The sequence below is a fragment of the Pteronotus mesoamericanus genome, unplaced genomic scaffold (assembly GCF_021234165.1).
Source record: "Pteronotus mesoamericanus isolate MK-2021 breed Mesoamerican mustached bat unplaced genomic scaffold, CSHL_Meso_final scaffold_167, whole genome shotgun sequence".
Classification (NCBI taxonomy): Eukaryota; Metazoa; Chordata; class Mammalia; order Chiroptera; family Mormoopidae; genus Pteronotus; species Pteronotus mesoamericanus.
In genome coordinates, this window is record NW_026555308.1 from 41,410,220 (window position 1) to 41,434,591 (window position 24,372).

At 33.9% G+C, this 24,372-nt stretch overlaps 1 protein-coding gene across 1 annotated transcript in view; it reads right to left on the minus strand.

Moving 5' to 3' along the window:
* Positions 1–24,372, minus strand: part of FER (FER tyrosine kinase) — a 399,396-nt gene that overhangs the window by 274,210 nt on the left and 100,814 nt on the right. The window contains exon 10 of the mRNA XM_054589991.1: positions 10,176–10,298. Within this exon, the coding sequence (XP_054445966.1) occupies positions 10,176–10,298 (123 nt within the window). The remainder of the gene's footprint in view (positions 1–10,175; positions 10,299–24,372) is intronic.

Sequence of the window (24,372 nt, forward strand, 5' to 3'; positions counted from 1 at the left end):
TCGACATAAACTGAATAAATAATCACAGGCAGAAGGAACTCACACTAAGAGAGGTTTATTCATAAATACGATGCTATTGATATTGTGAAACTCAGTTCCAATCAAATTGAGCAGGATGCAACCTCAGTGGATGCTATAAAGAAAGCTGAAACCTCAATTATATTGTAACAAGTTTCAGGAGAGTATCCTAACAAAAAGGTAGAGAATTGAGTGGATTGTTGGAAAGAACTAGTGATTAAGATTATTTGTATGACAGATCGAGAAATGTTCAAAAGACAAATCACTCTGAACAGTGAAGTTAAAAACAGAAGTAATGAAAAGGGACATACTAGACTGTCAGAGGACATAAACACCTCCCAAATAAAATCATTGTGACATAGTAAAAAGAATGTAATTATACTGAATTTGAACAGATTCAACTTCGTCCCTCTGCTTTTCTCACATCTTCAGTTTTATCATTGGAAAAACTGATGATAATCATAGTACCTATTGTTAGGGTTGTTCTGAGAATTCAACAAAATAATATTTGAAAAAGCATTAGTAAAGTACATAAAGTAAAAATTCAGAAAATGGCAATTATTATTTATGTCATCTTCATTCAACAATCCATGACCCACACAAATTTTCTGACAAATTCATGCGTTCGCTTATTTGATGATGTCTCCCTTTTTGTAATAAATTGGTTATATATATTTTTTAATTTCTCAGTGAATCTCTTCAGAAAAACTTTATTTTTTAAAACAACCACTTTTGTGAACATAAATCATAAGGACCAAGTCCTGGGGAAAAAAATTACATTCATATGAACCTAAACCTTCCTGACAGTTCCTTCTTTGCACTTCCTAACTACCACAAGATTCACAACAATGACAGTAGTATGAGGAACAATTTAAAATGTATAAAGTAAGATGGTAAAGATTTGTTTTTATGTGCATCTGCAAGATCAGTCCCAAAAAAGGTGAAGGATTTCACAAATGTGGACAAAATCGATAGGAAAGTGTACATGAAAATAGTAACATTCTAAAATGATTACTATTACCAGTAGTCTTATGCAAATAAATTTCATAAAGACAAATTGGGAAAAAATGCAAAAAAATAAAATAAAATTTAAAGAATGAAATAGCAAATAAGGTACCATAACTGAAAAAAAAGGAAATATTAACTGAATAACAAAAGTTTTAAAAATCTATGGGAGTAAAAACATTTATCGTATTATATATTAAACTCTGCTGGCTGAATAATGGCCCCCTGAAGCTGACCAGGTTCTTGTCCCTAGAACCTGTGAATATGTTACCTTACATGGCAAAGGGGAGTGTTCAGACATGATTAAGCTAAGAAGGTTGAGATGGAAGAGTGTCCTGGATTATCCAGGTAACCCCTATTAATGCACCCATAAGCATTTGATAAGAGAGAAGCAGGAGGGGTATTGTCAGAAAAGGCAATGTGACAATTAAAAAAAGGAGAAATGGCAATGTGATGAAGGGCCAATAACCAAGGAATGCGGATGACCTCTAGAAGCTGGAAAAAGCAAAGAAGGGGCTCCTTCCTAAGAGCCTTCAGAAGAAACCAACAGCTTGGTTTTAGGCCCATTTCTCACTTCAGTTCTCCAGAAAAGAATAAATTCATGTTGTTTTAAGTTACCAAGTTTGTGGCAATTTGTTACAACAGCAAGAGGAAATTAATACAAATACTAATCAAAATCATACCCATTTTTGGTTCATTTTAAATGGCTGAACTGGACTGGAAGGGATTTTATGGCTGGGCAGTGGTCAGTAACAACTAAAACTATAGATTTAAGAGAAAAAAATTGAGATGTCAGAAGCATTATTCAACCAGAAAAAAAAATGACTGAGAGTAAAAGAATGTGAATAAATTAGTTTTAGCATAATTAAATACAAAACAAATAAGGACAATATTAAACCATTACAGAAAGTTCAAATTTAAAAAAAAATAATGATGGCCAGAGGAAATGAGGGGAGGCTGGGTGGAGGCAGGCAAAGAAGGGAAATAGGGACATCTGTAATAGTGTCAGCAATAAAAATAAAGGAAAAAAAACTTTTAAAAAATTTTAAGTTATATGTGTTACATAGTTTAGAAAAAGAGCTCTATTTTTAAACAACTTCTCATGGCGTTTACAATCTCTCAGTATTACTCTTATTTCACCTTTATTTTACTCTGAATATAGAACAAAACAAAGGAGAAAAGACATTTTCCACAATGTTGCTGGAACAATTAGACAGCCATAGATAGATATATAGATAGATAGATAGATACATAGATACATAGATACATATATAGATATATAAAAGAATCTAGGCACAGACATTACACAATTTACAAAAATTAACTCATATGGATCACAGACCTAAATGTAAAACATAAAAACAATAAAATGCCTAGAGGATAACATAGGAGAAAATCTTGATAACCTTGCATATGGTGATGATTTTTTAGATACAACACTAATGGCACAGTTCATGAAAGAAATAACTGATAATCTGGACTTTATCAAAATTAAAAACTTCTGCTCTGTAAAACAATGTCAAGAGAATGAGAAGAGAAGCTGTAGGAACAAAAAGATTTGCAAAAGACACACCTGATAAAGGACTGTTACCTAAAATACGCAAAGAATGAAATGTCAACAGCAGGAAAACAACTGGATTAAAAAACGGGCTAGCCAGGGTTGGTGTGGCTCAGTGGACCGAGCACTAGCCTGCACACCAAAAGGTCACTGGTTTGATTCCCAGTCAGGACATATGACTGGGTTCCCGTTGGGGGCATGTGTGAGGCAACCAATTGGTGTATCTCTTTCAGTAGTTTTCTTAAAGTACTAGTGTAATCACTATACAACCAGTGATTGTATATATAGTAATGTATAATTATATAACTATAATACATATAACTATATAATGTATAATTATATAGTAATATGTATATACTATATAATTATTTTATATGCTTGTTTTAAAAAGTTTTTTTAATTTATTTTTTAGAGAGGGAGGAAAAAAGGGAAATATCAACGTGTGGTTGCATTTCACAAGCCCCCTGCTTGGGGACCTGGCCTGCAGCCCAGGCATGTGCCCTACACTGGGAATCAAACCCGTGACCCTTTCGTTCACAGGCCAGCATTCAATCCACTGAGCCACACCATCTAGGGCTAATTATTTGATATGCTTATAACACCATTGAGCAAACAAGCTTTATGTATAAGAAAAAAAATTATAGTAAATACTTGATTAAATAATACAAGATGCATAAGGAACCATAAATAAATTTAAAACACAGGAGAGATCAGAACCTATGAACGTAATACTTGTCCCTGTCTCTGACTACTTTCCAAATGGAAGACACCTTCTGTCCTTAAGGTCTCAGAAAAGATACCACTTCCTCGGAGAACCCTGGTCACCTGTCTTAAGTAGGTAGGTACTCCTCTGTTCTTCTCGCTGTACTACTGTTTCACAGCAATTACTACAGTTGTTAATTTCTTGTTTTATAGTTATCCACTCCACAAAAATATAAGCTTCATGAGACATTTTGTCATATATTTCTTACCTTTCACTGTATTCACAACACTTACTAGACTTGCAACAAATAGTATTGAAGGAATTCCCTATTTGCATAGCACATTTTTGTAATATGTATAATCTAAAAATTAGACAAAAATAAAAGTTCCCTGAATTTGCATACTAGAACAATATCCTAGGTAGTTCAATTCTTACCTTCACTACAGGCTAGATGTGGCATTTTGCATGTCTCTTAAAACTTCTGGGCTATAGATCTCACATAATGTGAAAGACAAGGTTCAACCAAATGCTCACTTAAGATTCTACATGGCTCTAAGAGTTATGATTTTATAACATATAAAGTATTTTTAAGTACTAGGTGAAAATGGTACAAAACTATAGAAAATTAAATAATCATTCACTTTTCACAAGCACTGATTTATAGGAACAAAACAATGGAAATAACCTAGATAAGAGGGGAATATCTAAAATAAATTATTTAGTTACTGTTATGTTAGACTATTTAAACTTTACTTTTAAATGTTTGTGTTTTTAATAATTATACACTTATTGCATATACAATATAAATATTGTTTATAGGTATTAATGACAGGAGGAAATGTTCATGATATGCTGTTGAATACTTAAAGCCATTTAAAATGTGACTTCAGCCTTGGTGTTAAAGAAATGAATGTATGTATAGGAAGTTGGAAGAAAATATACCAAAATATTACCTGAAATAAAACAGAATGCATCAACAGAATTCTCAATAGAATATGCTGGTTTTCTTCTCAAAAGAGGCATGGGATAGGATGGAATGAGAAGTTTACTTGGGAAGTAATAATGGATTCTTTACGTATTAGATGCAAATAAATACTTGTGTGCAATTAGCAAAAAAGCCCTGCCATATTAGTGAGATGAATATGTGGCTGGTTGAATAACTGAATACGAAAAGTGTGGATATTAATATGTTGTCTACCTTGAGGTGGTTACTGTCTAGATTCATGTCTAGTAACACTTGTATGATGTTACTCAAAAAAAAAAGTCAAAACAAGCATTAAAAGCAACAGGAATTTTCAAGCTCTTTATGTCATTGAGTCATAAAAGACATATGCTTGGTATATTTCCTCATAAACTATTTTCTAATACAGTGGACAAGGATCCTAAATCAGGTAAAGATTGATATTATTTCCACTTGAGTAAACATGCTATAAAAGTAACAAGTAAAGTTATATGTACTAGAGTGATGTTTTTTGTTGTATTAAAATCATACCATTTCTAGTGGTTGGATTTATTCCTTTCACCCTATTTTTTTTTTAGATAAAATTCTGCAATGGTTACATTTCAACTGAGGGCTGCATTATTTGTATAAGCTAAAACTCTGCTCTTGTCTGAATATGTTACATAAAAACCATTCTTTAAATTCACTTTTCACTTATTATAGGAATTAAAACTATCAAATGATTTCTCATATATTTGTCACTGTTATTATGTTTTAGAGACAATTATGTTAAATCTAAATTTATAGGTTTTCATTTTGGTCCCTTATTATCTTTTGATAGAACCAGTAGTGGTATTTCTGGTAAGCAAACGTTCAGTATAATTCCACTAATTTAACAATAATTTAAGAATGTAATTATGTAACTTACAGAATATTTTTAGTATTTGTGAAGAAATGTAGCTTTGTTTTATTGTTTTTATTATTTTTAAGTAACAAAGCATATACAACTAACATGTTACACAGTAAAAATAATTCTAAGTCTACTTTTAGAACTAAATAAATATTGATTTTAATTGTTGCCTTTAACTATACATGTAGGTATATAAGCACATACACACACACAAAAAGGAAATGTTTAAGAAATATTAAGAAATTGAAATTCAAACATTTCCCCAGAATCCCTGAAGACTATTTGTTTAGCAAAATAATTTAACATATTTAAAGACAAATTTCAACCCTAGTAATGTCTAAATTAATGTGAAATTAAATTTGACAATGACTGTTCAGTTATACAAATATACTTAACATTTGCAGTATTATTCCTGAGGCTAACAATAAAACCTCCATGGTAACAAAGGGCTAATAGAACTGGATTAAGCAAGACTCATCGCCTGAATTGTTTGACATATTTATCCCTTCTCTTGAGAACACTATTAAAATCATAGGATCAAGCAAATGTTATGATCAAAAAAGACAGAAGCTTTGGAGTCAGGGACTCATGTGTTTCCTAACCACTTATTAGGTATGTGATTGTAAGTTATCTAAATTCTCCTTAAGGTGAAATACAAGCAATTATACAGAAAGCAAAGTAAAGATAACATTCACTAACATACATAAAACATCCAGTACAATGTGTGGGACAGAGTAAGAACTCAAGAAATGCTATTTCCCACATATCCACCACCCTATAACTGTAAGCCCCCTCTCCTCGACTTCTATTCTCATCTCCTGATAAATATAAATAGGTGGAGACACATGGATAACACTGATTATGTAGACAAAGAGAGAGTCAAAGTCAAAGATTTCAGTCAGGGGAATATACCAAAAAAATCAAAGAATCCCACAACTTCTAGATTAAAAATAATACTTGAAGATTGCCTCTTCCAACAATGTATAGTCAGACATGCTGGTGTGAGGGTCAGCACTCCTATTGTCTTTCTTTATATCCACTAAATTTTAAAACAGGAGTCATTTACAATGTCTGCATTCACAAACTGTAAAAATTAGAACTACTTCGTCATCCGTAAATGTGAACAGATTTATTCACAAATAGCATAAAGCAAAAGGTAATTCTATTTTTTAATGTTATATGTGCAATGGTTAATAAATTTTAATTTTATTATTCAAATAGAATCTTTAGTGATAAAATACTTACATTTTTCAGATTAAAGGAATGCCCAGAGTAACTCAAATTTCTGTTCTCATCTTTGAAAATCTCATTGACTCCAATATTACATTTAATACCAAGATGTAATAAAGGTCATGGTATAATTGAGAGAGGCAGGTTCCTAATATTCTGAGTTGTATAATATGGTAGATGGTGTTGCCACTAAAATAAGGACTACTAAGAGTGAACTAGGTTGGGTTGGATTGGGTTGGATGGAGATTTTTAATTCATCCTTGGACACAGAAAGTTTAGGGTACTTCTAAGACACCCAAGGAGGCATGTCAAGTAAACAAATGATTACAGAGGCAGACAGTTCAGAGAAGAAATCTGAGTGAGAGTAATAAATGTGGGTTGTCTTTAGGATACCACCTAAGGGAGTGACATAGCCTAAGGCCATGCCTTGCGTAACTCCAAAATAGATTGGTTGATTGGAGGGAAAGAAGTTTATAAAGGGGTGGACAGAAAGAGAATATTAAGATCTGGCATCTTGGATCCCAAACACCAAGTGATAAGAAGGAGCATGAAGTCAACAAAGTCAGATACTATGAGGAGGTCAAGTAAGATAGTCACTAAATTTAGTAATGTAGAGCTCATTGGTGATCCTACAGATACCTATTTCACTACTGATGGGAAAGAAGCCAGAAATATGTGGGTTGAAAACTTACAGCCAAGATGGAGGCATAAGTAGATACACTTTGCTTCCTTGCACAACTAAAAGCAGGACAACAACAAATTTAAAAACAAAAAATAACCAGAACTGCCAGAAAACTGAACTGTATGGAAGTCTGACAACCAAGGAGTTTAAGAGGAAACATTCATCCAGACTGGTAGGAGGGGCAGAGAGGACATGCAGCAAGGCAGGGGCTGAAGGATTGGGAAGGGCAGGCGGCGGCTGGCTGACCCGTAGTCCCACATTTGCATGCAGATAAACCATGAGGAACAGCTGGGGAGCAAGACAGACTGTGCTTTCCAGGGTTCCAGTGCAGGAAAAGAAAGCCTCAAAACCCCTAGCTGTCAAAACCTGTGGGGGCTGTGGTGGCGGGAGAAACTCCCAGCCTCACAGGAGAGTCCATTGGAGAGATCCACAGGGCCCTAGAAGGTACACAAACCCACCCACCCAGGAATCAGCACTAGACGGGTCCAATTTGCTTGTGAGTAGTTGGGGAAGTGACTTAAAGCCAGCCCAGAGCCCAGCAAGTCGTATTGTTCCCTCTCCAAACTCTCCCTCACACACAGCATCACAACACAGCGACCTGGGTTGCCTGCCCTGGCAAATACCTAAGACTCTGTCCCTCTCAACATAACAGGCGTGCTGAGACAAAGAAATATGGCCCAAATGAAAGAACAGTTCAAAGCTCCAAAAATAAAACTAAGCAAAGAACAGATAGCCAACCTTTCAGATGTATAGTTCAAAACACTGGTAATCTGGATGCTTACATAAATGGTTGACTATGGTCACAAAGTGGAGGGAAAAGTGAAGGCTATGCAAAGTGAAATAAATAAATATACACAGGGAACAAACAGTAAAAGGAAGGAAACTAAGACTCTAATTAATGATTTGGAGCAGAGGGAAGAGATAAACATTCAACCAGAACAGAATGAAGAAACAAAAATTCAAAAAAATGAGAAGAGGCTTAGGAATCTCTGGGACAACATTAAATGTTCCAACATCTGAATCATAAGGGTGCCAGAAGGAAAAGAGGAAGAGCAAGATATTGAAAACTTATTTGAAAAATAATGAAGAATTTCCCCAATCTGGCCATGGAAATAGATTTCCAGGAGATCCAGGAAACTCAGAGAGTCCCAAAGAAGCTGGACCCAAGGAAGCACACACCCAGGCACATCATAATTACATTACACAGGATTAAAGCTAAGGAGAGAATCTTAAAAGCAGCAAGAGGAAAGGAGACAGTTACCTACAAAGGAGTTCTCATAAGATTATCAGCTGATTTCTCAAAAGAAAACCTTACGGGCAAGAAGGGGCTGGCAAGACGTATTCAAAGTCATGAAAGGCAAGGACCTACATCCAAGATTACTCTATCCAGCAAAGCTATCATTTAGAATGGAAGTACAGATAAAGTGCTTCCCGGATAAGGTCAAATTAAAGGAGTTCATCATCACCAAGCCCTTATATGAAATATTAAAGGGACTTATCTAAGAAAAAGAAGATCAAAAACTATGAACAGTAAAATGACAACAAAATCACAATTATCAACAACCGAACCTAAAAAAAAAAAAAAAACAAACTAAGCAAACAACTAGAACAGAAACAGAACCATAGAAATGGAGATCAGAGGGGAGAGGGTGGGGGAAGAATGAGGAAAAAGATACAGGGAATAAGTAGCCATAAATAGTGGGTACAAAATAGGCAGGGAGAGGTTAAGAATAGTATAGGAAATGGAGAAGCCAAAGAACTTACATGTATGACCCATGGACATGAACTAAGAGGGGAGGGAGGTCCTGGGGTGGGGGTCAGTGCAAGATGGAGGGGAATAAAGGGGAGAAAAAAATGGGACAACTGTAATAGCATAATCAATACAATACATATTTTTTAAAAAAGAAATATGTCTGTTGAGAACTAAGAGGGAGTTGAGAAAATAAGTGTGCATAATCACTCTTAGAACAAGTTTGGCTAAAAACAAAGAAAGCAAAGGTAATACGAGGAAATATGAAAATTTAAAAAGAGTTATCTGGGGAAGGCAGAGAGGTGAAGATTCTTTTTAGGATCAAGACTTACACATATTTAAAAAGTAATACAGGACCCAGTTGAAAAGAAAAGGTGAACCTAATATAAAAAACCACACAAATTTTCTGGGAAATTTTGATGGGATACAAAAGACAAGCACAAGAAACAGATGCAAAACAGGGAACAGTTTGTTCTATGGAAGTAGGGAAAGGGAATGGACACATGTGGTGGATTTGGATAGCTAGTCCCAGAAGATAAGGGAGTTGCCACCTGATGATTCTCATTCTTTCTGTAAAGTAGGAGAGATTTTTTTCTAACTTTGATGGGAAAGATAAGATCAGAGATTTGAGAGAAGTAAAGAATATTTGAAAAGTTGTATACAAAATAAGAGCAAGTATAGACCAGAGAGAGAAATCATACATACCACAATTTCTTGAGTACGTGAGAGTATGATAGAAAAAAATGTAAGTGTCCAGTCACATTAAAGAAACCATACTAATAATCCCTGTTGGAGATGCAAACAATGACCAAAGTCAGATTAGAAATTATATTTTATCAAAATTTACTTCTTGAAACAGTAGAAAATATAATTAATATAATTAGTAAAAGAGTATACCAAGACAAGTGAAGTCAGAAGTTTCAGGAAGATCCTGAAATCAGTAAGAAAAATAACAGTGAGACAACAGCAGCACAGCAAATCTAAATACAGTTTTTATAGGTGAAGCAGACTGCTACTTTCTAATAAGTTTTTTTGCTTCCTGTTAACACAGTAGAAGCTAATTTCTATATAATACTGGCTTGCCACATTTTTAACCAAGAATTCATAGTGAACCTGGAGGACAGTAATGAGAAGACAAGCCAGCTTTTAACAGGATTTTGTGGAAAATAGTTTAAACGTAAAACATTAAGACATATAATCAGTACACTATATAGACAAAAACATAATTATTTTTCTGGAGTCCTGGAAAGTAAGTTTTACACTTAAAATGAAATTTCAACCTCTAACAATTTTACATCCATAGTATACATAACTGAAGTATTTCTTTAAAATTGCATCAATTAAACTTTTTTCCTTTAAATTATTTTTGTTTTACTCACTCAGACTTCTTTTCACAGGTTTTAGAAGATTCCTCAATTCTTTTCTCTAGCTCCAGGACAGCTTCCTCCTTGTTTAGAAGCATTTGCTGTGTCTGCATAAGTTCCTCTGCTAAAGTTTTCACCCTAGAATGGATAGTTTCTTCATTATCAATCCATTCATTAATTGCATGCATTTTGCACAACACACTAACATTTATACATCTAAGGCTGTGATGCCCAAAACAGAAGCCACAGGTAATTTAATTTAAATTCAAGTAAAATTTCAGTTTCATGGTTGCATTAGCCACCTTTCATGGACAGAACACACACATGTGGCTAGTGCCTAACTTATTGGATGGTACAGAACAGAACATTTTAATAATCACAGTAAGTACTCTTGGGCAGTGCTTTTCTAGAGAGTCTTATTCATTAAATGGAAAAAGAGAAACAGAAACAGAATAAAGAAAGAAGACAACACTAAATTAAATTCCTGTTATATTCCAGGAAGAGTGTAAAACGAAATGATCATCATTTTTGTTTTTAGATGCATATCTACACTCTAGTTTTAGCACTTTTTATCTGAGATCTTGGGCAAGTTACTTAGCTCATCTTCTCATTTGCAATTTGGATACAGTGATACCTGCTTCAAAGCATTGTTTTGAGGATCAAATGAACTAATGCATATATGATGACTGGTACTTAGTAGGCATTGAGTAAATGGTTTCTAGTATTATTTGCCTCTGATGTATCAATAACTTATGAATTAGATCCAGTATCTTTATATTAAATTAAAGAAAGTGAGTCTCAGTTATATAATAATTTAAATTGATAGTAAGCTATTTGGACATATTGTAATAATGCTTTAGAGGTATTTTCTATACAGATTTGAAGAGAATTAAATATACAAAATTAATATGCAGTCATAATGCCACATAATTTATAGTTGCCTAAAACGCATTTGGTCCTGAATAGAAATATTTCTATCACAAAACACACACAACTATCAAAGTACAGTAAAATTTTTATCTTTAGCATTTTAAAGCTGTGCATGAAAGCCAAAATATAAGAAAGGTGAATAATCCATATCTTAAAATTGTAAATTATTTGAAGTTAAAGAGACAATAAAGTCAAAATTAAAAGTCATACTGTGAAATATTTGCAATGCAAATTATAAGCAAAGCTCTCTTAATTCAGAAAAAAATCTTAGAAAAAAGACAACCTAATATGAAAACAGACAATGCAACTGGAAGTTCATCAAGAAAAAAATTCAAATAATTAATAAGCACATGGAAATATTTACTTCCTGACCCACAATTAAATATCTGCAGATTAAATAACCAGTAAGTTTTTTTTCAGCTACTAAAATTGACAAGCATAAAAAGTGGTAATATTCAGTGTTCTCAATAGTGGAAAAAAAATAAAACACACATACACTGTTGATGTGACAAAACTGGCACAAACTTTTTCATAGATCAATGTGGAATTGTCTCTGAAACATCAAATTTGAATATTCTCTGACCACCTAAAAATCTGTTTTACCAAAATACTTTACAACATGCACAAAATTAGATATGAACATGTTTATTGCAATATTGTTTTTAAAACAAAGAAAACATTTAAATGTCCATAAATGGGTGAATTGCTGAATAAATTTTAATATATTTTAAGAGACAGAATAGCATGTAGTCACTTAAAAATGAGATGCACACTTATAAGGTTCTTCTAAAAGACATTTTTAAATTAAAATGCATGATGCAGAATACATATAACATGGTTCCATTTATATTAAAATAAATGTATGTGTTCGTCTGCTATAGACTGAATTTTATTCCCTTAAAATTCTCATACTGAAGCTCTAATAACCAACGTTATGGTATTATTTTTTTTCATCCTCACCAGAGGACTTTTTTTTTTCATTGCTTTTAGTGAGAGAGGGAGAGAGAAACATTAATGCAAGAGAAAAGCAACAATTATTTGCCTCCTATATGCAACCAGACCCAGTATCAAGCCTACAGCCTAGGTATGTGACCTGACCAGGAATCACACCTGCAACCCTTTGGTCATGGGACAATGCTCCAACTAACTGAGCCACACAGATAAGAGCAATGTGATGGTATTTTTAGCAAGGGGGAGTTGGAAGGTAATTAGGTTCAGATGATACCATGAGAGTGGAGGCCTCATGATGGAATTAGTGCCCTTTTAACAAGAGATACCAGAGAGGCTGTTCATGCTCCCTCTGTTTCTTTCTCCCAACACCCACAAAGAAGTCATGTGAGTACAAGAAGGCAGCGATCTACAAACCAGGAAGAGAGTCTAGGCAGGAACCAAGTTGGCCAGCACCTTGATCTAGAATTTCTAACCTCCAGAACTGTGGGAAATAAATTGCTGTTGTTTAATGCACCAGTTTGTGGTATTTTGTTATGGCAGCCACAGCAGACTAACATAATATGTATGTAGCTGTGTGTGTGTATGTGTCTGTGTGAACACAGAAGAACTAGATTACTACAAATGAAACTTATCAATACTCTGAAAGATGTAGGATTGGAATAGAGGGTAATTTAAAACAAAAAAAAGGGGTTTTTATATTTTCTACATTTACTTATATTATTTGAATCTCTTATAACAAGAATTAACTTAATTTTTTAATTAGTAACTAATAGGTAACAAATATGAAAGAGGCAGAAAAACTATGAGGTATAATCAGAAGAGCTCAAAAATATATAGCAATGCAGATTATTTCATCTTTGCCCAGGGCTGGTAGCTCAGTTGGTTAGAATTTCATTTCAATACACCAAAGTTGTGGGTTTAATCCCTGGTCAGGGCACATATAAAAAGCAACCAATGAATGCATAAGTAAGTGTAACAGATTATTTCATCTGTCCTTAGAGTTAGGCAACATAAAAAATCTCAATAGGTTTCTAAGGGCATTACTATATTATAGCAAAACATAATCAATGATGCTTATAACGATTCAGAAACATAAGGAAAAGGTTAATGTAAGATCAGTATTTTTCTTTAAAAATACACATGTACCTATATTTTTAAGAGATTTACACCAAATCTAGTAAAATTATGTTTTTTAATTTAATGGTGAGATGAACCTTAGTTATCCGGAAAATTCACTTATAAGGAATAGTTCTTATCCTGGCTATATAAAGAAAGCATTAGTGTGCTTAAATTAGAGATCATTCTCAAGAAAGATACATTTCAACTTCTGGTTTCAGGTTACTTATAAACTATTATAAACAAGTAAGTAAATAACACACAGAATCCTTTGTTGTTTATAAAATTCTGCCTTTTATATGATCTCACTTAGTGCTCATAAAAGTCCGTATCATAGGACCCTACCTCAGAACCTGTCCCAACCACCTTCTGTCACACCGACCTAGAGGCTACGGAATAAGAACCAACTTCTCACCACTGTGTTGGCCATGTTACATCAAAGCTGAGTTTGATTGAAAAAAAAAAAGCTCTTTTCCCTCTTCATCATTTTCCTCTCCTCCGTTTTATCTTTTACTTCTCTCTCCTGTATCTTTTTCTTATTCTTTGTTCTCTTCCCTGTGTGGTTGCCTCTTGCGTCCCCCCTACTAGGGACCTGGCCTGCAACCCAGGCATGTGCCCTCACTGGGAACCAAACCTGCAACCCTTTGGTTCGCAGACTGGCGCTCAATCCACTGAGCAAACCAGCCAGAGCATTCCTGATTAATTTTCTATTCACTTCTCTTCTCAATTCTTCATTCATTCACTTAAACAAGTGTTCACTGAGCTAGACACTAGGGATAAAACAGTAGACAAGTCTGCCTTTAGGAAACTTATATTCTAGAAGAACATCAACATTTTTTCCTCCAAACTTCTCTTCTTTTTTTCCCCTTTGACTATTACTGCTTGATTTGCCTAGTTTCCTCTCAATTCTCACTGTATCTTATCCTCCCATCCATCCTGAAATAAGTACATAGTCCTTCCAAACTGTAAAGTGCAGGCACCACAGCTTATTCTTCACAGTGCAGTCGTTACACTTCACACAGTACCTTGCACATTGCATGTGTTCAACTCAGTCCTCTGTCCTGTTTTTCTCACTAGAAGCCCATACATTCTGATTTTTCCATAATTCTTTACCAAGACCATCCTGATTCTTACCACTCTGGATTATCAGAAAATAAAACTGAAGCTTTTCAGTTTTCAATGTGGAAACAGCATAATGCACAGCTTTCACCCATTAACTAATTCTGGACTAACCGTATACAAACCACTACTGTGGCAGTGCCGTGAGGGAAGCTTTAGATCTGTATGCAGAAGTCACTGGTGCAGAGCTGACTCCTTTCATGTAAAAATCCTATCATCATGCTCACTTTACTTGCCACATCAGAGTAAGAGAAACATTTGTGCTTACAACTCTACATCTACACTATATTTTATAAAGCCCCTTATTCTGGTGTACCACACACCAGCTCTAGGACCAGACACCCTCAGGTTCAATATTTACTTAGCTTTTCTCAACTTCCATTTCCTACTCTAACAAAATGGAAATTAATTTGATACCTAACTGAATTAAACAATTATGTTACATTAAAGCAGTAAAACACTGTACCCTATTAAGATACATATACTTTAAGAGAACAAGGCAAAGGATTATGCATAGAATAACCCCACTTAAGTAAAGAAAACCATTTATGTACATGCATGTGCTTGTGAATACATCCTGGAAAGATACATACTTTTTTTTTTAATGAATTAACATTGGAGGTTAGAAGCAGGTCTAAAAAAAGAGAAAAGTATTTCGATTTTCACCGTATACCCTTTTGTAAGATTTTGCAGATTTTATCATCTGCATTCATTAGTTAATTTTTAAAGATTTAACTGTATTTAAAGATATAAAAGCCTAAAACAATTATTGTGGGTAATAATAAGTTTTCAGTACTTATACAGTCCTTTTTGTATCCCCAAAGAATTGGATGTCATTATCTATATCTTACAACACTCTTACAGAGACCCAACTTCCTAAAATATTATAAATTATAAATGCCCAAACTGTCACATTGTGACATTTGGGTTAATGAAAATCAAATAGAATAAAGGTTGCCTTAAGTAATTTTATGACATCTTTATTATTGCAACATAAATTGAATAAACCATTTTTTTGCAATCTTACAGCAATTTATCTAGGAACTTCTACACAATTTATCTATGAACTTCTATACCACGGCACAAACACTTACTAGTTTTTCTCAAAATTTACACAGAACATGACACCTAATCAATGAAGCAAAAATTTTTGTTAAAAATATCCACCTCCCATCTAACACTTCCACCTGCACTCTATGCAACCTCTTTGTTTCCCTTAATAAAATTGTCCTTCTAATATGTCATCTGCCTTCTAATATTTTATATATTTCCAGGTCTTCCAACTCACTCATTCAAAAAGCATTCCCCTAACAGAACTTCACATAAGTGTATTACATGTTCACCCAAAAACCAAACCTGAGCTAAGACTGTAAATGAGAACAGTCAAAAACAGAATTCATAAAGGCAAGGTCCTGTGTAAGACCTGAGAGTACTACAGTAGTTGTCACTCCATTGTTTGAGAAAGTTGATTTAGACAGTTTAATGGGCAAAATTGATGTCATTCCCTACAACAAAAGTTAGGAAACATTTTTTTAAAGGCCTGAATAGTAAATACTTTAGGTTTTTCCACCAAAAGGCAAAATCAAGGAATATCATCTAGGTATTAATATAAGAGAAAAGAAAACAAATATTCACATTTATTGACAAATTCAAAATATAATTAATAATTGAATACAATTTACCATAACACCAGTCCGCTATGAAAAGAACAGAAATATTTTGAGGGTGATAATGTTTACCTTCATTGGCATTCAAAGTTTGTGCTTATCATCTAAATCAGCTACAAATGTTCACTTGTTAAATCAGATATATAATGAGGTTTTATGTATTGGTTCTTATTAAATTTTTCATTTGTTGATTTTAGAGAAAGAGTAAGGGAGGGAAGGAGAGATGAACACCAATGCAAGAGAGAAAAATTGATTGGCTGCCTTCCACACCCACCCTGACCAGGAATTGAACCTGCAACCTAGGCATGTGCGCCAATCAGGGCTTACTGGTTGATTCTTGTATGTGTCCTGACCAGGGATTGAACCTGCAACCTTGGCATATCAGGACAATATTCTAACCAACTGAGCTACCCAGCCAGGGCCTATATTTGATCTTTGAAAATATCTTTACACTCAGATGGGTGTTGACAAATACCAATATCAATACATGAGCGTATGATTTCAATAGAGGACATTTATTGTTTACCTGGCATTTATAAAATTACATTCATGCTTTTTAGCATGTCACTACATTTTAGATTTGTCACTTTTAATTGAAAGTTGGGAACTCCTCAATTGTACAGTTAAATAGATTTTGAAATGACAAAGTATTTACTACAAAGTCAAAAACATGATGTTAGAAATGTAGTTTGAGCTCATAAAATTCATTACCTACAAACTTTTTAAGGATGGTGACCACGTTTCATGTTTTAATGTTTGCACAGGAAGTATATGATGCCTATATTGGGTTGGCCAAAAAGTTCGTTTAGTTTTTTCTGGAAAATAAAAGACACATTTTTCATTTTCACCAATAACTTTATTGATTTGGATATTTTGAGTATGTTGGCTATCTCTCACATGGTATAATGCTGATGGTTCCCAATTAATGTCTTGATTCAATCACTATCAACTTCCCCTGGTCTTCCCGACCAAGAAGCACCATCCAAAGAGAAATCTCCAGCACAAAACTCCGCAAACCTCTTTTGACACATTCAATCAGTCACAGCACCTTCTCCATCCACTGCACAAATCCTTTTTTGTGTTTCAGTTGTGTTTTTACCTTTCTTGAAATATAAAGCACCATATGCCAAAAATGTCGCAATTTCCTTTCATCTTCAATATTATAATGGCTACACAAAAATTCACCAATTTTGATAAGTCCTTTTTTAAATGCACACTGATATGACACCTGTCACAGTACAATCTAACAAAATTATTTTAAATGAAATTAAAGACAACTAAGCACTACTAGAGCCATCCTACAGGAAAAAAACCAAACGAACTTTTTGGCCAACCCTATAAAACAACCTGACATTAACTGGGATTCAAATAACATTAAACATCTGCCATTAAAATGACTTTACTGCAGTATAAATTCTGCATGTAAGCACTGTATTAGCTTGTAATTTTAGGTTAAATTCAATAGGAAAATTATCAAATTTTCAGCAGAAGCTAATATCCAAAACTTTGAGGACTCCGTGTTCAATAACAGTAGTTGATGGAAATTCTTTTTTGATTCTCCTTCATCCTATTACTGTTCTCCCAATTTTTCCCTCTGCCCACCTCCATCCAGCCCAACCCCCGCCACCACGGTCCATCCCCACACTGTTGTCCGTGTCCACGGGTCATTCACACATGCTCTTTAATCGCTTCCCCTTCTTTCCACCATTTCCTCCCTCTCCACTTTCCTTTATCAGCTGTCAGTCTGTTCCTTGTTTCCATATCTTTGCACGTTAGTTTATTTTGTTCATTAGATTCCCCTTATAAGTGAGATCAAATCATATTTGTCTTTCAATGACTGGCTCATTTCGCTTAGTGTAATGCTCTCCAGTTCCATCCATGTTGTTACAAAGGGTAGGAGTTCCTTCTTTCTTTCAGTTGCATAGTATTGCATTGCATAAATGTTCCACAGTTTTTAATCCATTCATCTACTGATGATCACGTGGGGTTTTTTTAACACTTGGCTACTGTACATTGTGCTGCTTTGAATATTGCAGGGCTTAAGTCCTTTTGAATTGGTGTTTTGGGATTCTTAGGGATTCTATTCCTAGAAGTTGAACCATTAAGACAGTTCCATTTTTAATTTTTTGAGGAAATTCCATACTGTTTTCCACAATGGCTGCACCAGTCTGCATTCCCAACACCAGTGCATTAGGATTCCCTTTTTTCTACATCCTCACCAGCTCTTGTTGTTTGTAGACTTATTAATGATGGCCTTTCTGACAGGTGTAAGATGGCATCTCATTGTGGTTTCAATTTGCATCTCTCCAATGGCTAGTGATGTTGAGCATCCTTTCATATGTCTATGGACCATCTGTATGTACCCCTTGGAGAAGTGTCTATTCAAGTCCTTTGTCCATTTTTTAATTGATTTTTTTTTTTGCCATTCTAGTTTTGAGTCATGAGTTTTTAAAATATTTTGGAGATTAAACCCTTGTCCAATGTATCACCGGCAAATATGCTCTCCCATAGTGTTGGTTCCCTTTTTATTTTGTGGCTGGTTTCTTTAGCAGTACAGAAACTTTTTAGTTTGGTGTAGACTCATCTGTTGTTTTTTTTTTTCTTTATTTCCCTTGCCCTATGAAATATATTGACAAAACTATTGCTGTGTGGGATATCTGTAATTTTACTGCCTTTGTTCCACTAGGATATTTTGGTATCACAACTTATACTTAAGTATTTTATCCATTTTGAGTTTATTCTGGTGTATTGTGTAAAGTAGTGGTCTCTAGTTTCATTTTTTTTGCATGTACCAGTCCAGTTCTCACAACACCATTTCTTGAAAAGGCTATTTTTACTCTGTTGTATGCTTGTATCTTCTTTGTCAAATATTAATTGACCATAGAGACATGTGTTTATTTCTGGGCTCTCTATTCTGTTCCATTGATCTATGTGTCTCTTCTTATGCCAGTATCAGACTCTTTTGATTACAGTGCCCTTGTAGTATAGTTTGATATCAGGAATTGTGATCCCTCCAACTTTGTTCTTCTTTCTCAAGATTGCTGAGGCTCTTTGGGGTCTTTTTTGGTTCCATATAAATTTTGAAAGTATTTGTTCTAGATCTGTGAAGTATGTCCTTAATATTTTAATAGGAATTGTATTGAGCCTATAGATTGCTTTGGGTAGTATGGACATTTTAATGATGCTAATTCTTCCAATCCATGAATATGTATTGTTTCCATTTATTTGTATCTTCCTCAATTTCCTTCATTAGTGTTCTATAGTTTTCCAAGTGTGGGTCTTTTACCACCTTAGATAAATTTATTATTAAGTATTTTGCTTGCTTGGTTTCTACTGTAAATGGAATTTTTTTTTCTTAGTTTCTCATTCTGTTAGTTAATTGTTGGTGTACAAAAATGGCATCAATTTCTGAATATTGAATTTATATACCACTACTTCACCAAATTCCATTTATGTTCAGTAGTTTTTTGCTGACGACTATACAGTTTTCTATGTACACTATCATGTCATTCGCAGATAATGACAGTTTTTCTTCCTCCTTTCCAAATTGGATGCCTTTTATGTCTTTTTCTTGTCTAATTGCTGTGGCTAGGACTCCCAGTACTATGCTGAATAAGAGTGGTGAAAGTGGACACCCTTGTCCTGTTCCTGATCTTAAGGGAAACAATTTTAGTTTTTGCCCATTGAGTATGATGGGGATATTCTGATTATTTAGAAACATTTCAATCTGGGTTATGAATTAAAAAAAAATCACAGTAAAACTTTTCATTTCTAAATCATCAAAGTCCTATGCGATAGGACAACTGAAGATATTCAGTTTCAATTTCTGACAAAACTTCATGTAATTTATAATGGTAAATTCCACAAGAGCAAATGAAGGTCATTGTTGACACTATTGATGGTTAAATTCAAATATTTTTCACAAAGTACCTGGTGAAGAATGATACAATGAATAACTGTAGGACTAAAACACATTTTTACGTGCTTCGAAAATTTGTTCCACCAAGCCTTTCTGATCCACACATTTTTTTAACACCATCATTTTTAATGCATCTTAAAAGATTCTGCAAACATTTGTACTATATTAGTGTTTTCTTAACGTCTTTGAAAATATCCTTATCTGTAGTTGATCCATTCACACACAGAGTAAGTCTTCAGTCACTTAAAACTTAGCATTAACTCTTCAAATAAACAAATGAGCACTTTTTGATCATACCTGCTGACTCATCAAAAGTCAGGGAAAACCACATGAAATCATTTGCCTTGTTTATTTAATTAACTAATGATGTAGCTTTCAATGTCTCAACTCTTCAGGAAGATATTCTCACTGAAAGACTAATAGTTGTAAAAAAGTTTATTTTCACTAGACATATTTCTTCAGTTACTGCAATTAAACACTTCAATTAATTCATCATTGGTAAATAGTTTTCCTGGCTTGGCTAACAAATGAGCCCCCCCCAAAAACTTATTTTGGTTGCACCCTCATTTACATATTTTCTTTTTCTAAAGACTTTCTTTAGAAAGGTATTCCATTTTAAATCCTCTAAATTTTCTGACTAGCAGTCTCCTATGAACTGCTAATACTATGCTGCATGTTTATTGGGTAATGTAAGCATATACTGCATTATTTTAGCACAGCCAGAATGTCACTGCAAAATAAGCACAATGCTTTACCATCTAATTCAATGACAAAATAATCTACACTCCACTGTGTCTTTAAAGTGTGACATTCAAAACCCATTTTCTTTTCTTGTTTTGAATTAATAGGCATGGGCTGATATTAAACAGTAAATAAAATATGTTGTATAGCAGTATGTGTGGCACTCAAAATGCTATTGAGTTATAACTGTGTCACTTTGATCTGCAATGCACCAGGTAGCAGCGTGAAGTGATGAGAATGCATACATGATCTCTATCACAAGTGCTCAACTTTGCCGCTATAGTAGGAGATCACCTATAGGACAGAAGGTAAATAAATGAACAAGTGAAGATGTGTATCAATAAAACTTTATTTATGGACTGATGTTAAAATTTATGTAATTTTCACAGATCAAAAAATATTAATTCTCCTTTTGATTTTTTTTTTACCATTTAAAAACAAACAGCTTTCTTAGCTTACAGACTGCATAAAAATAAGTGGCAAGCTGGATTTAGCCTACAGGTGGTAGTTTGCTAACTCATATCCCACAAAAAATCCAAGAGAAAAAGGCTTTCCATATATAAAATTACCACTATTCAAGTAATGTATCTTATTTACATCCCACTGTAAAAGATAAACTCATGATTATTTTAGTTTTTTTTTAAAATACACTAGAAAACATGAGGCCTAAGGTTGGGCCTAAATTACATGACTAGAATTCAAATATATTTCCTATTGATGGATAGTAAAACTTACAATAAAGAGGCTTCATTTGAAACACTTAAATAAATACATTCTTATTTCAAAACTCTATAGACCTTTTTTTCAAGTTGTTTTGATAAACTACAATTATTCAATTCGATAATGATACATTAGAAGAAATATCTGTGTTTATAATCATAATAAGTGGATGATTAAAAATCAAAGAATAGTATCTCTTCCAGCATTTGACAAAGGGAGATCCAAAGTACAAGCTGATAGGGGAAGGTTGCTGAAGGGGAAGGAGCGAGGCTGCAGATAACAGAGGCAAAGGGAACAACATCAGGCTCAAGCCTGAAAGTAACACAACCTAAGTGCATGTGTGGCGGCAAGACATTCTCAGGCCTCCAATGTTAGAAATTATGAGAGACCAAGAAATAGGCTTCTATCACTATGGTGATCTACCAAGCAAAAATATTTCCCATACATGGGAAATAAACAATCCAACAAATAGCTGAGTTTAAATCTTCTATATATATGCAATGTTTATAAATATAGTTGATAGATAATAAGAGGATGATAAAATGCTGAGTGGCACACATTTAGGTGGGTAAATGTAATAACTTTGTCACTTACTATTATGTCATTAGATTTCCATCAAGTCTGGAAAAGGGCAGGCAGCAACACTACATAATCTTGATTTAGATATAGATACTAGTTGCATAATAATCTCAGAACCTCTAACATGCATTTGAGAAAACTCTATGTGATACAATAAACAAAAAACAATAATATAAATTATTTATGAGTTACTTTCTGCTAATGAAAATAATTTTTGTTACATTTAAGAATCTAAAAAAAGCAAAAAAAAAAAAAAAGGTGTCTCTTTATGACTAGCAAAGTGAAAGAGATAACCTTAGGAAAAGGACATTTATTTAAATCTCAAATACCTTCCAAGTCAAGACTGGCTCAGAATAACAACAGATCGAAAGAAAAAACAAAGAGTCAAAAGGAATTCTAGTTAGTCTACTGTAAAGATGCTAGTTTTCCCCAATAATTCTATACAATTTGAGAAATATAAACATTCTTTAAATACAAAAGTAGTAGTCCTTACCCATTTTGGGTCATGAAGTGCTCTAAAAATTTTCAGGGACTTCCCCCCCAGGAGGCAATCTACACATTTCTACAAACAATTTTAAGGGGCTTATGACAGAAATTTTGACTCCTGTCTGCATGTTAAAATCACATGCGAAGTTCACCATAAATTCCAGTACCCTATCTTACCCTCAGAAAATGTCATTTAGTTGCTTAGGGTTGGGTCCCTGGCATCACCATCTTCTCTAGCTGCCTAAGTGACTCTGATATGAAGACAGATACAAGACTCACTATTTAGAAACTCCCTGAAGGCTCTCCATAAAACAGCCTTCATTCACTCAGTCACTCAAGATGTTAATTAATCATTCACAACATCTGACAGCTAGCCAAGATTTTGAAGAGTCCAAGACAAATGTGGTCCAATTTTCTCTCTTTCATAGTCACTACTAATCAGCAGTCTGGCCGATTGCCAGTAGGACTCCTATTTATAGAGAAAGTATCCAGGAGTCACAAATTAATGATTCTCGCTTCCAAATTAATGTAACCTTTCACAATGGACAAGGTCACTGACCTCTTAAACAAACATAAAGGACTGAAAAACAAAAAGGAAAATATTTCTGATGTTTTCCTGAATATCATTCGATATTAATGCATTCGAGCTCTGAAATGGGCTAAGAAAAAAATGCAGAATACAGGGAAGCACAGCCCATAAAATATTAGCATTTTCAAACAGAGCTTTTGAGGATGTTCAACTCTAAAACTATTTAAAGCAATGTAATTCAGAAACAAATGTTTAGTAGAAGGAACTGACACGATGGAACAAAAAATAAATACCTAATATTCTGAAGAAAATTGTGCTAACAAAAAAAATGTAAAGAGATGAGGAATAAACCCACATTTAACATTATTATATTAGCCCCAACATGCTCCCTTACTTGCCCCATCCATTCACCACCATTTCAAGATATAGTCTATGTATATACAAACATACAATGTGGGCAAAAGTAGGTTTACAGTTGTGAGTATATAAAACAGCTTATTCTTGTATTATTACTTATTCTTTTATTGTATTACTTTCCATATCAACAACTGTAAACCTCCTTTTGCTCTACCGTGTGTGTGTGTGTGTGTGTGTGTGTGTGTGTGTGTGTGTGTGTGTGTGTATAGAATTACCTTACAGAATTACCTTAGATTATCTTGACAGTCCCAACAGACACACTGAATAGCTCATTCCTGGAATAAAATTATTGAGAAAAACCTAATCTTAAACTCATACCCTGAATTTAGATGCTATTCAATGAAATATAACTAAAGTTTTGCCTCAGTAAGAGGTGTAAGCAAGTAAATCTTCTATCACATTATCAAAGATTTATTACCTTTAGTTTATTACATTTTTGTTAATTGTTTTATCATAATTAAAAATAATGATTTATGAGCATAATTAGTCTTGCCCTCATTATACCCTGAAAAGCAATAAAACAAATTCTTCTTTGGTTAAAAAATCTTTTATTTTACAAAAGTGTTAACAGGTAGCTATTTTTAAGTTTACCACATTACACTCCAATATTTATATGCTCAATCTTTCTTGGTATTTATTAAAATAAATTAATGAATTTTGGTATAAACTCCTTAAAATGATTAACCCTTTGCAACCTTAAATACACAGAAAATATATTTTTGATGACTAAATGAATAAATTATTTGGGAGCAATGTAATAATTTAAAAAACAGGAGTAATTTATGTCATATTCCTTCACCAAGCAGCACAGGAATTAAGAAATGGAATTTGTCACTGCACAAGAATTGACAAACTCTACAGTCCATTTTGTGCTACACATTCAATTCTATTGTTTAGAGCAGAATTTCTCAACCTTGGAACTACTGACATTTTTCACCAGGTAATTCTTTGTTGTAGGAGGCTGTCCTGTGGCTGCAGGATGTTCAGCATCATCCATGGCTTCTACCCACTACACACCAGTAACACTTTCCCACCTGA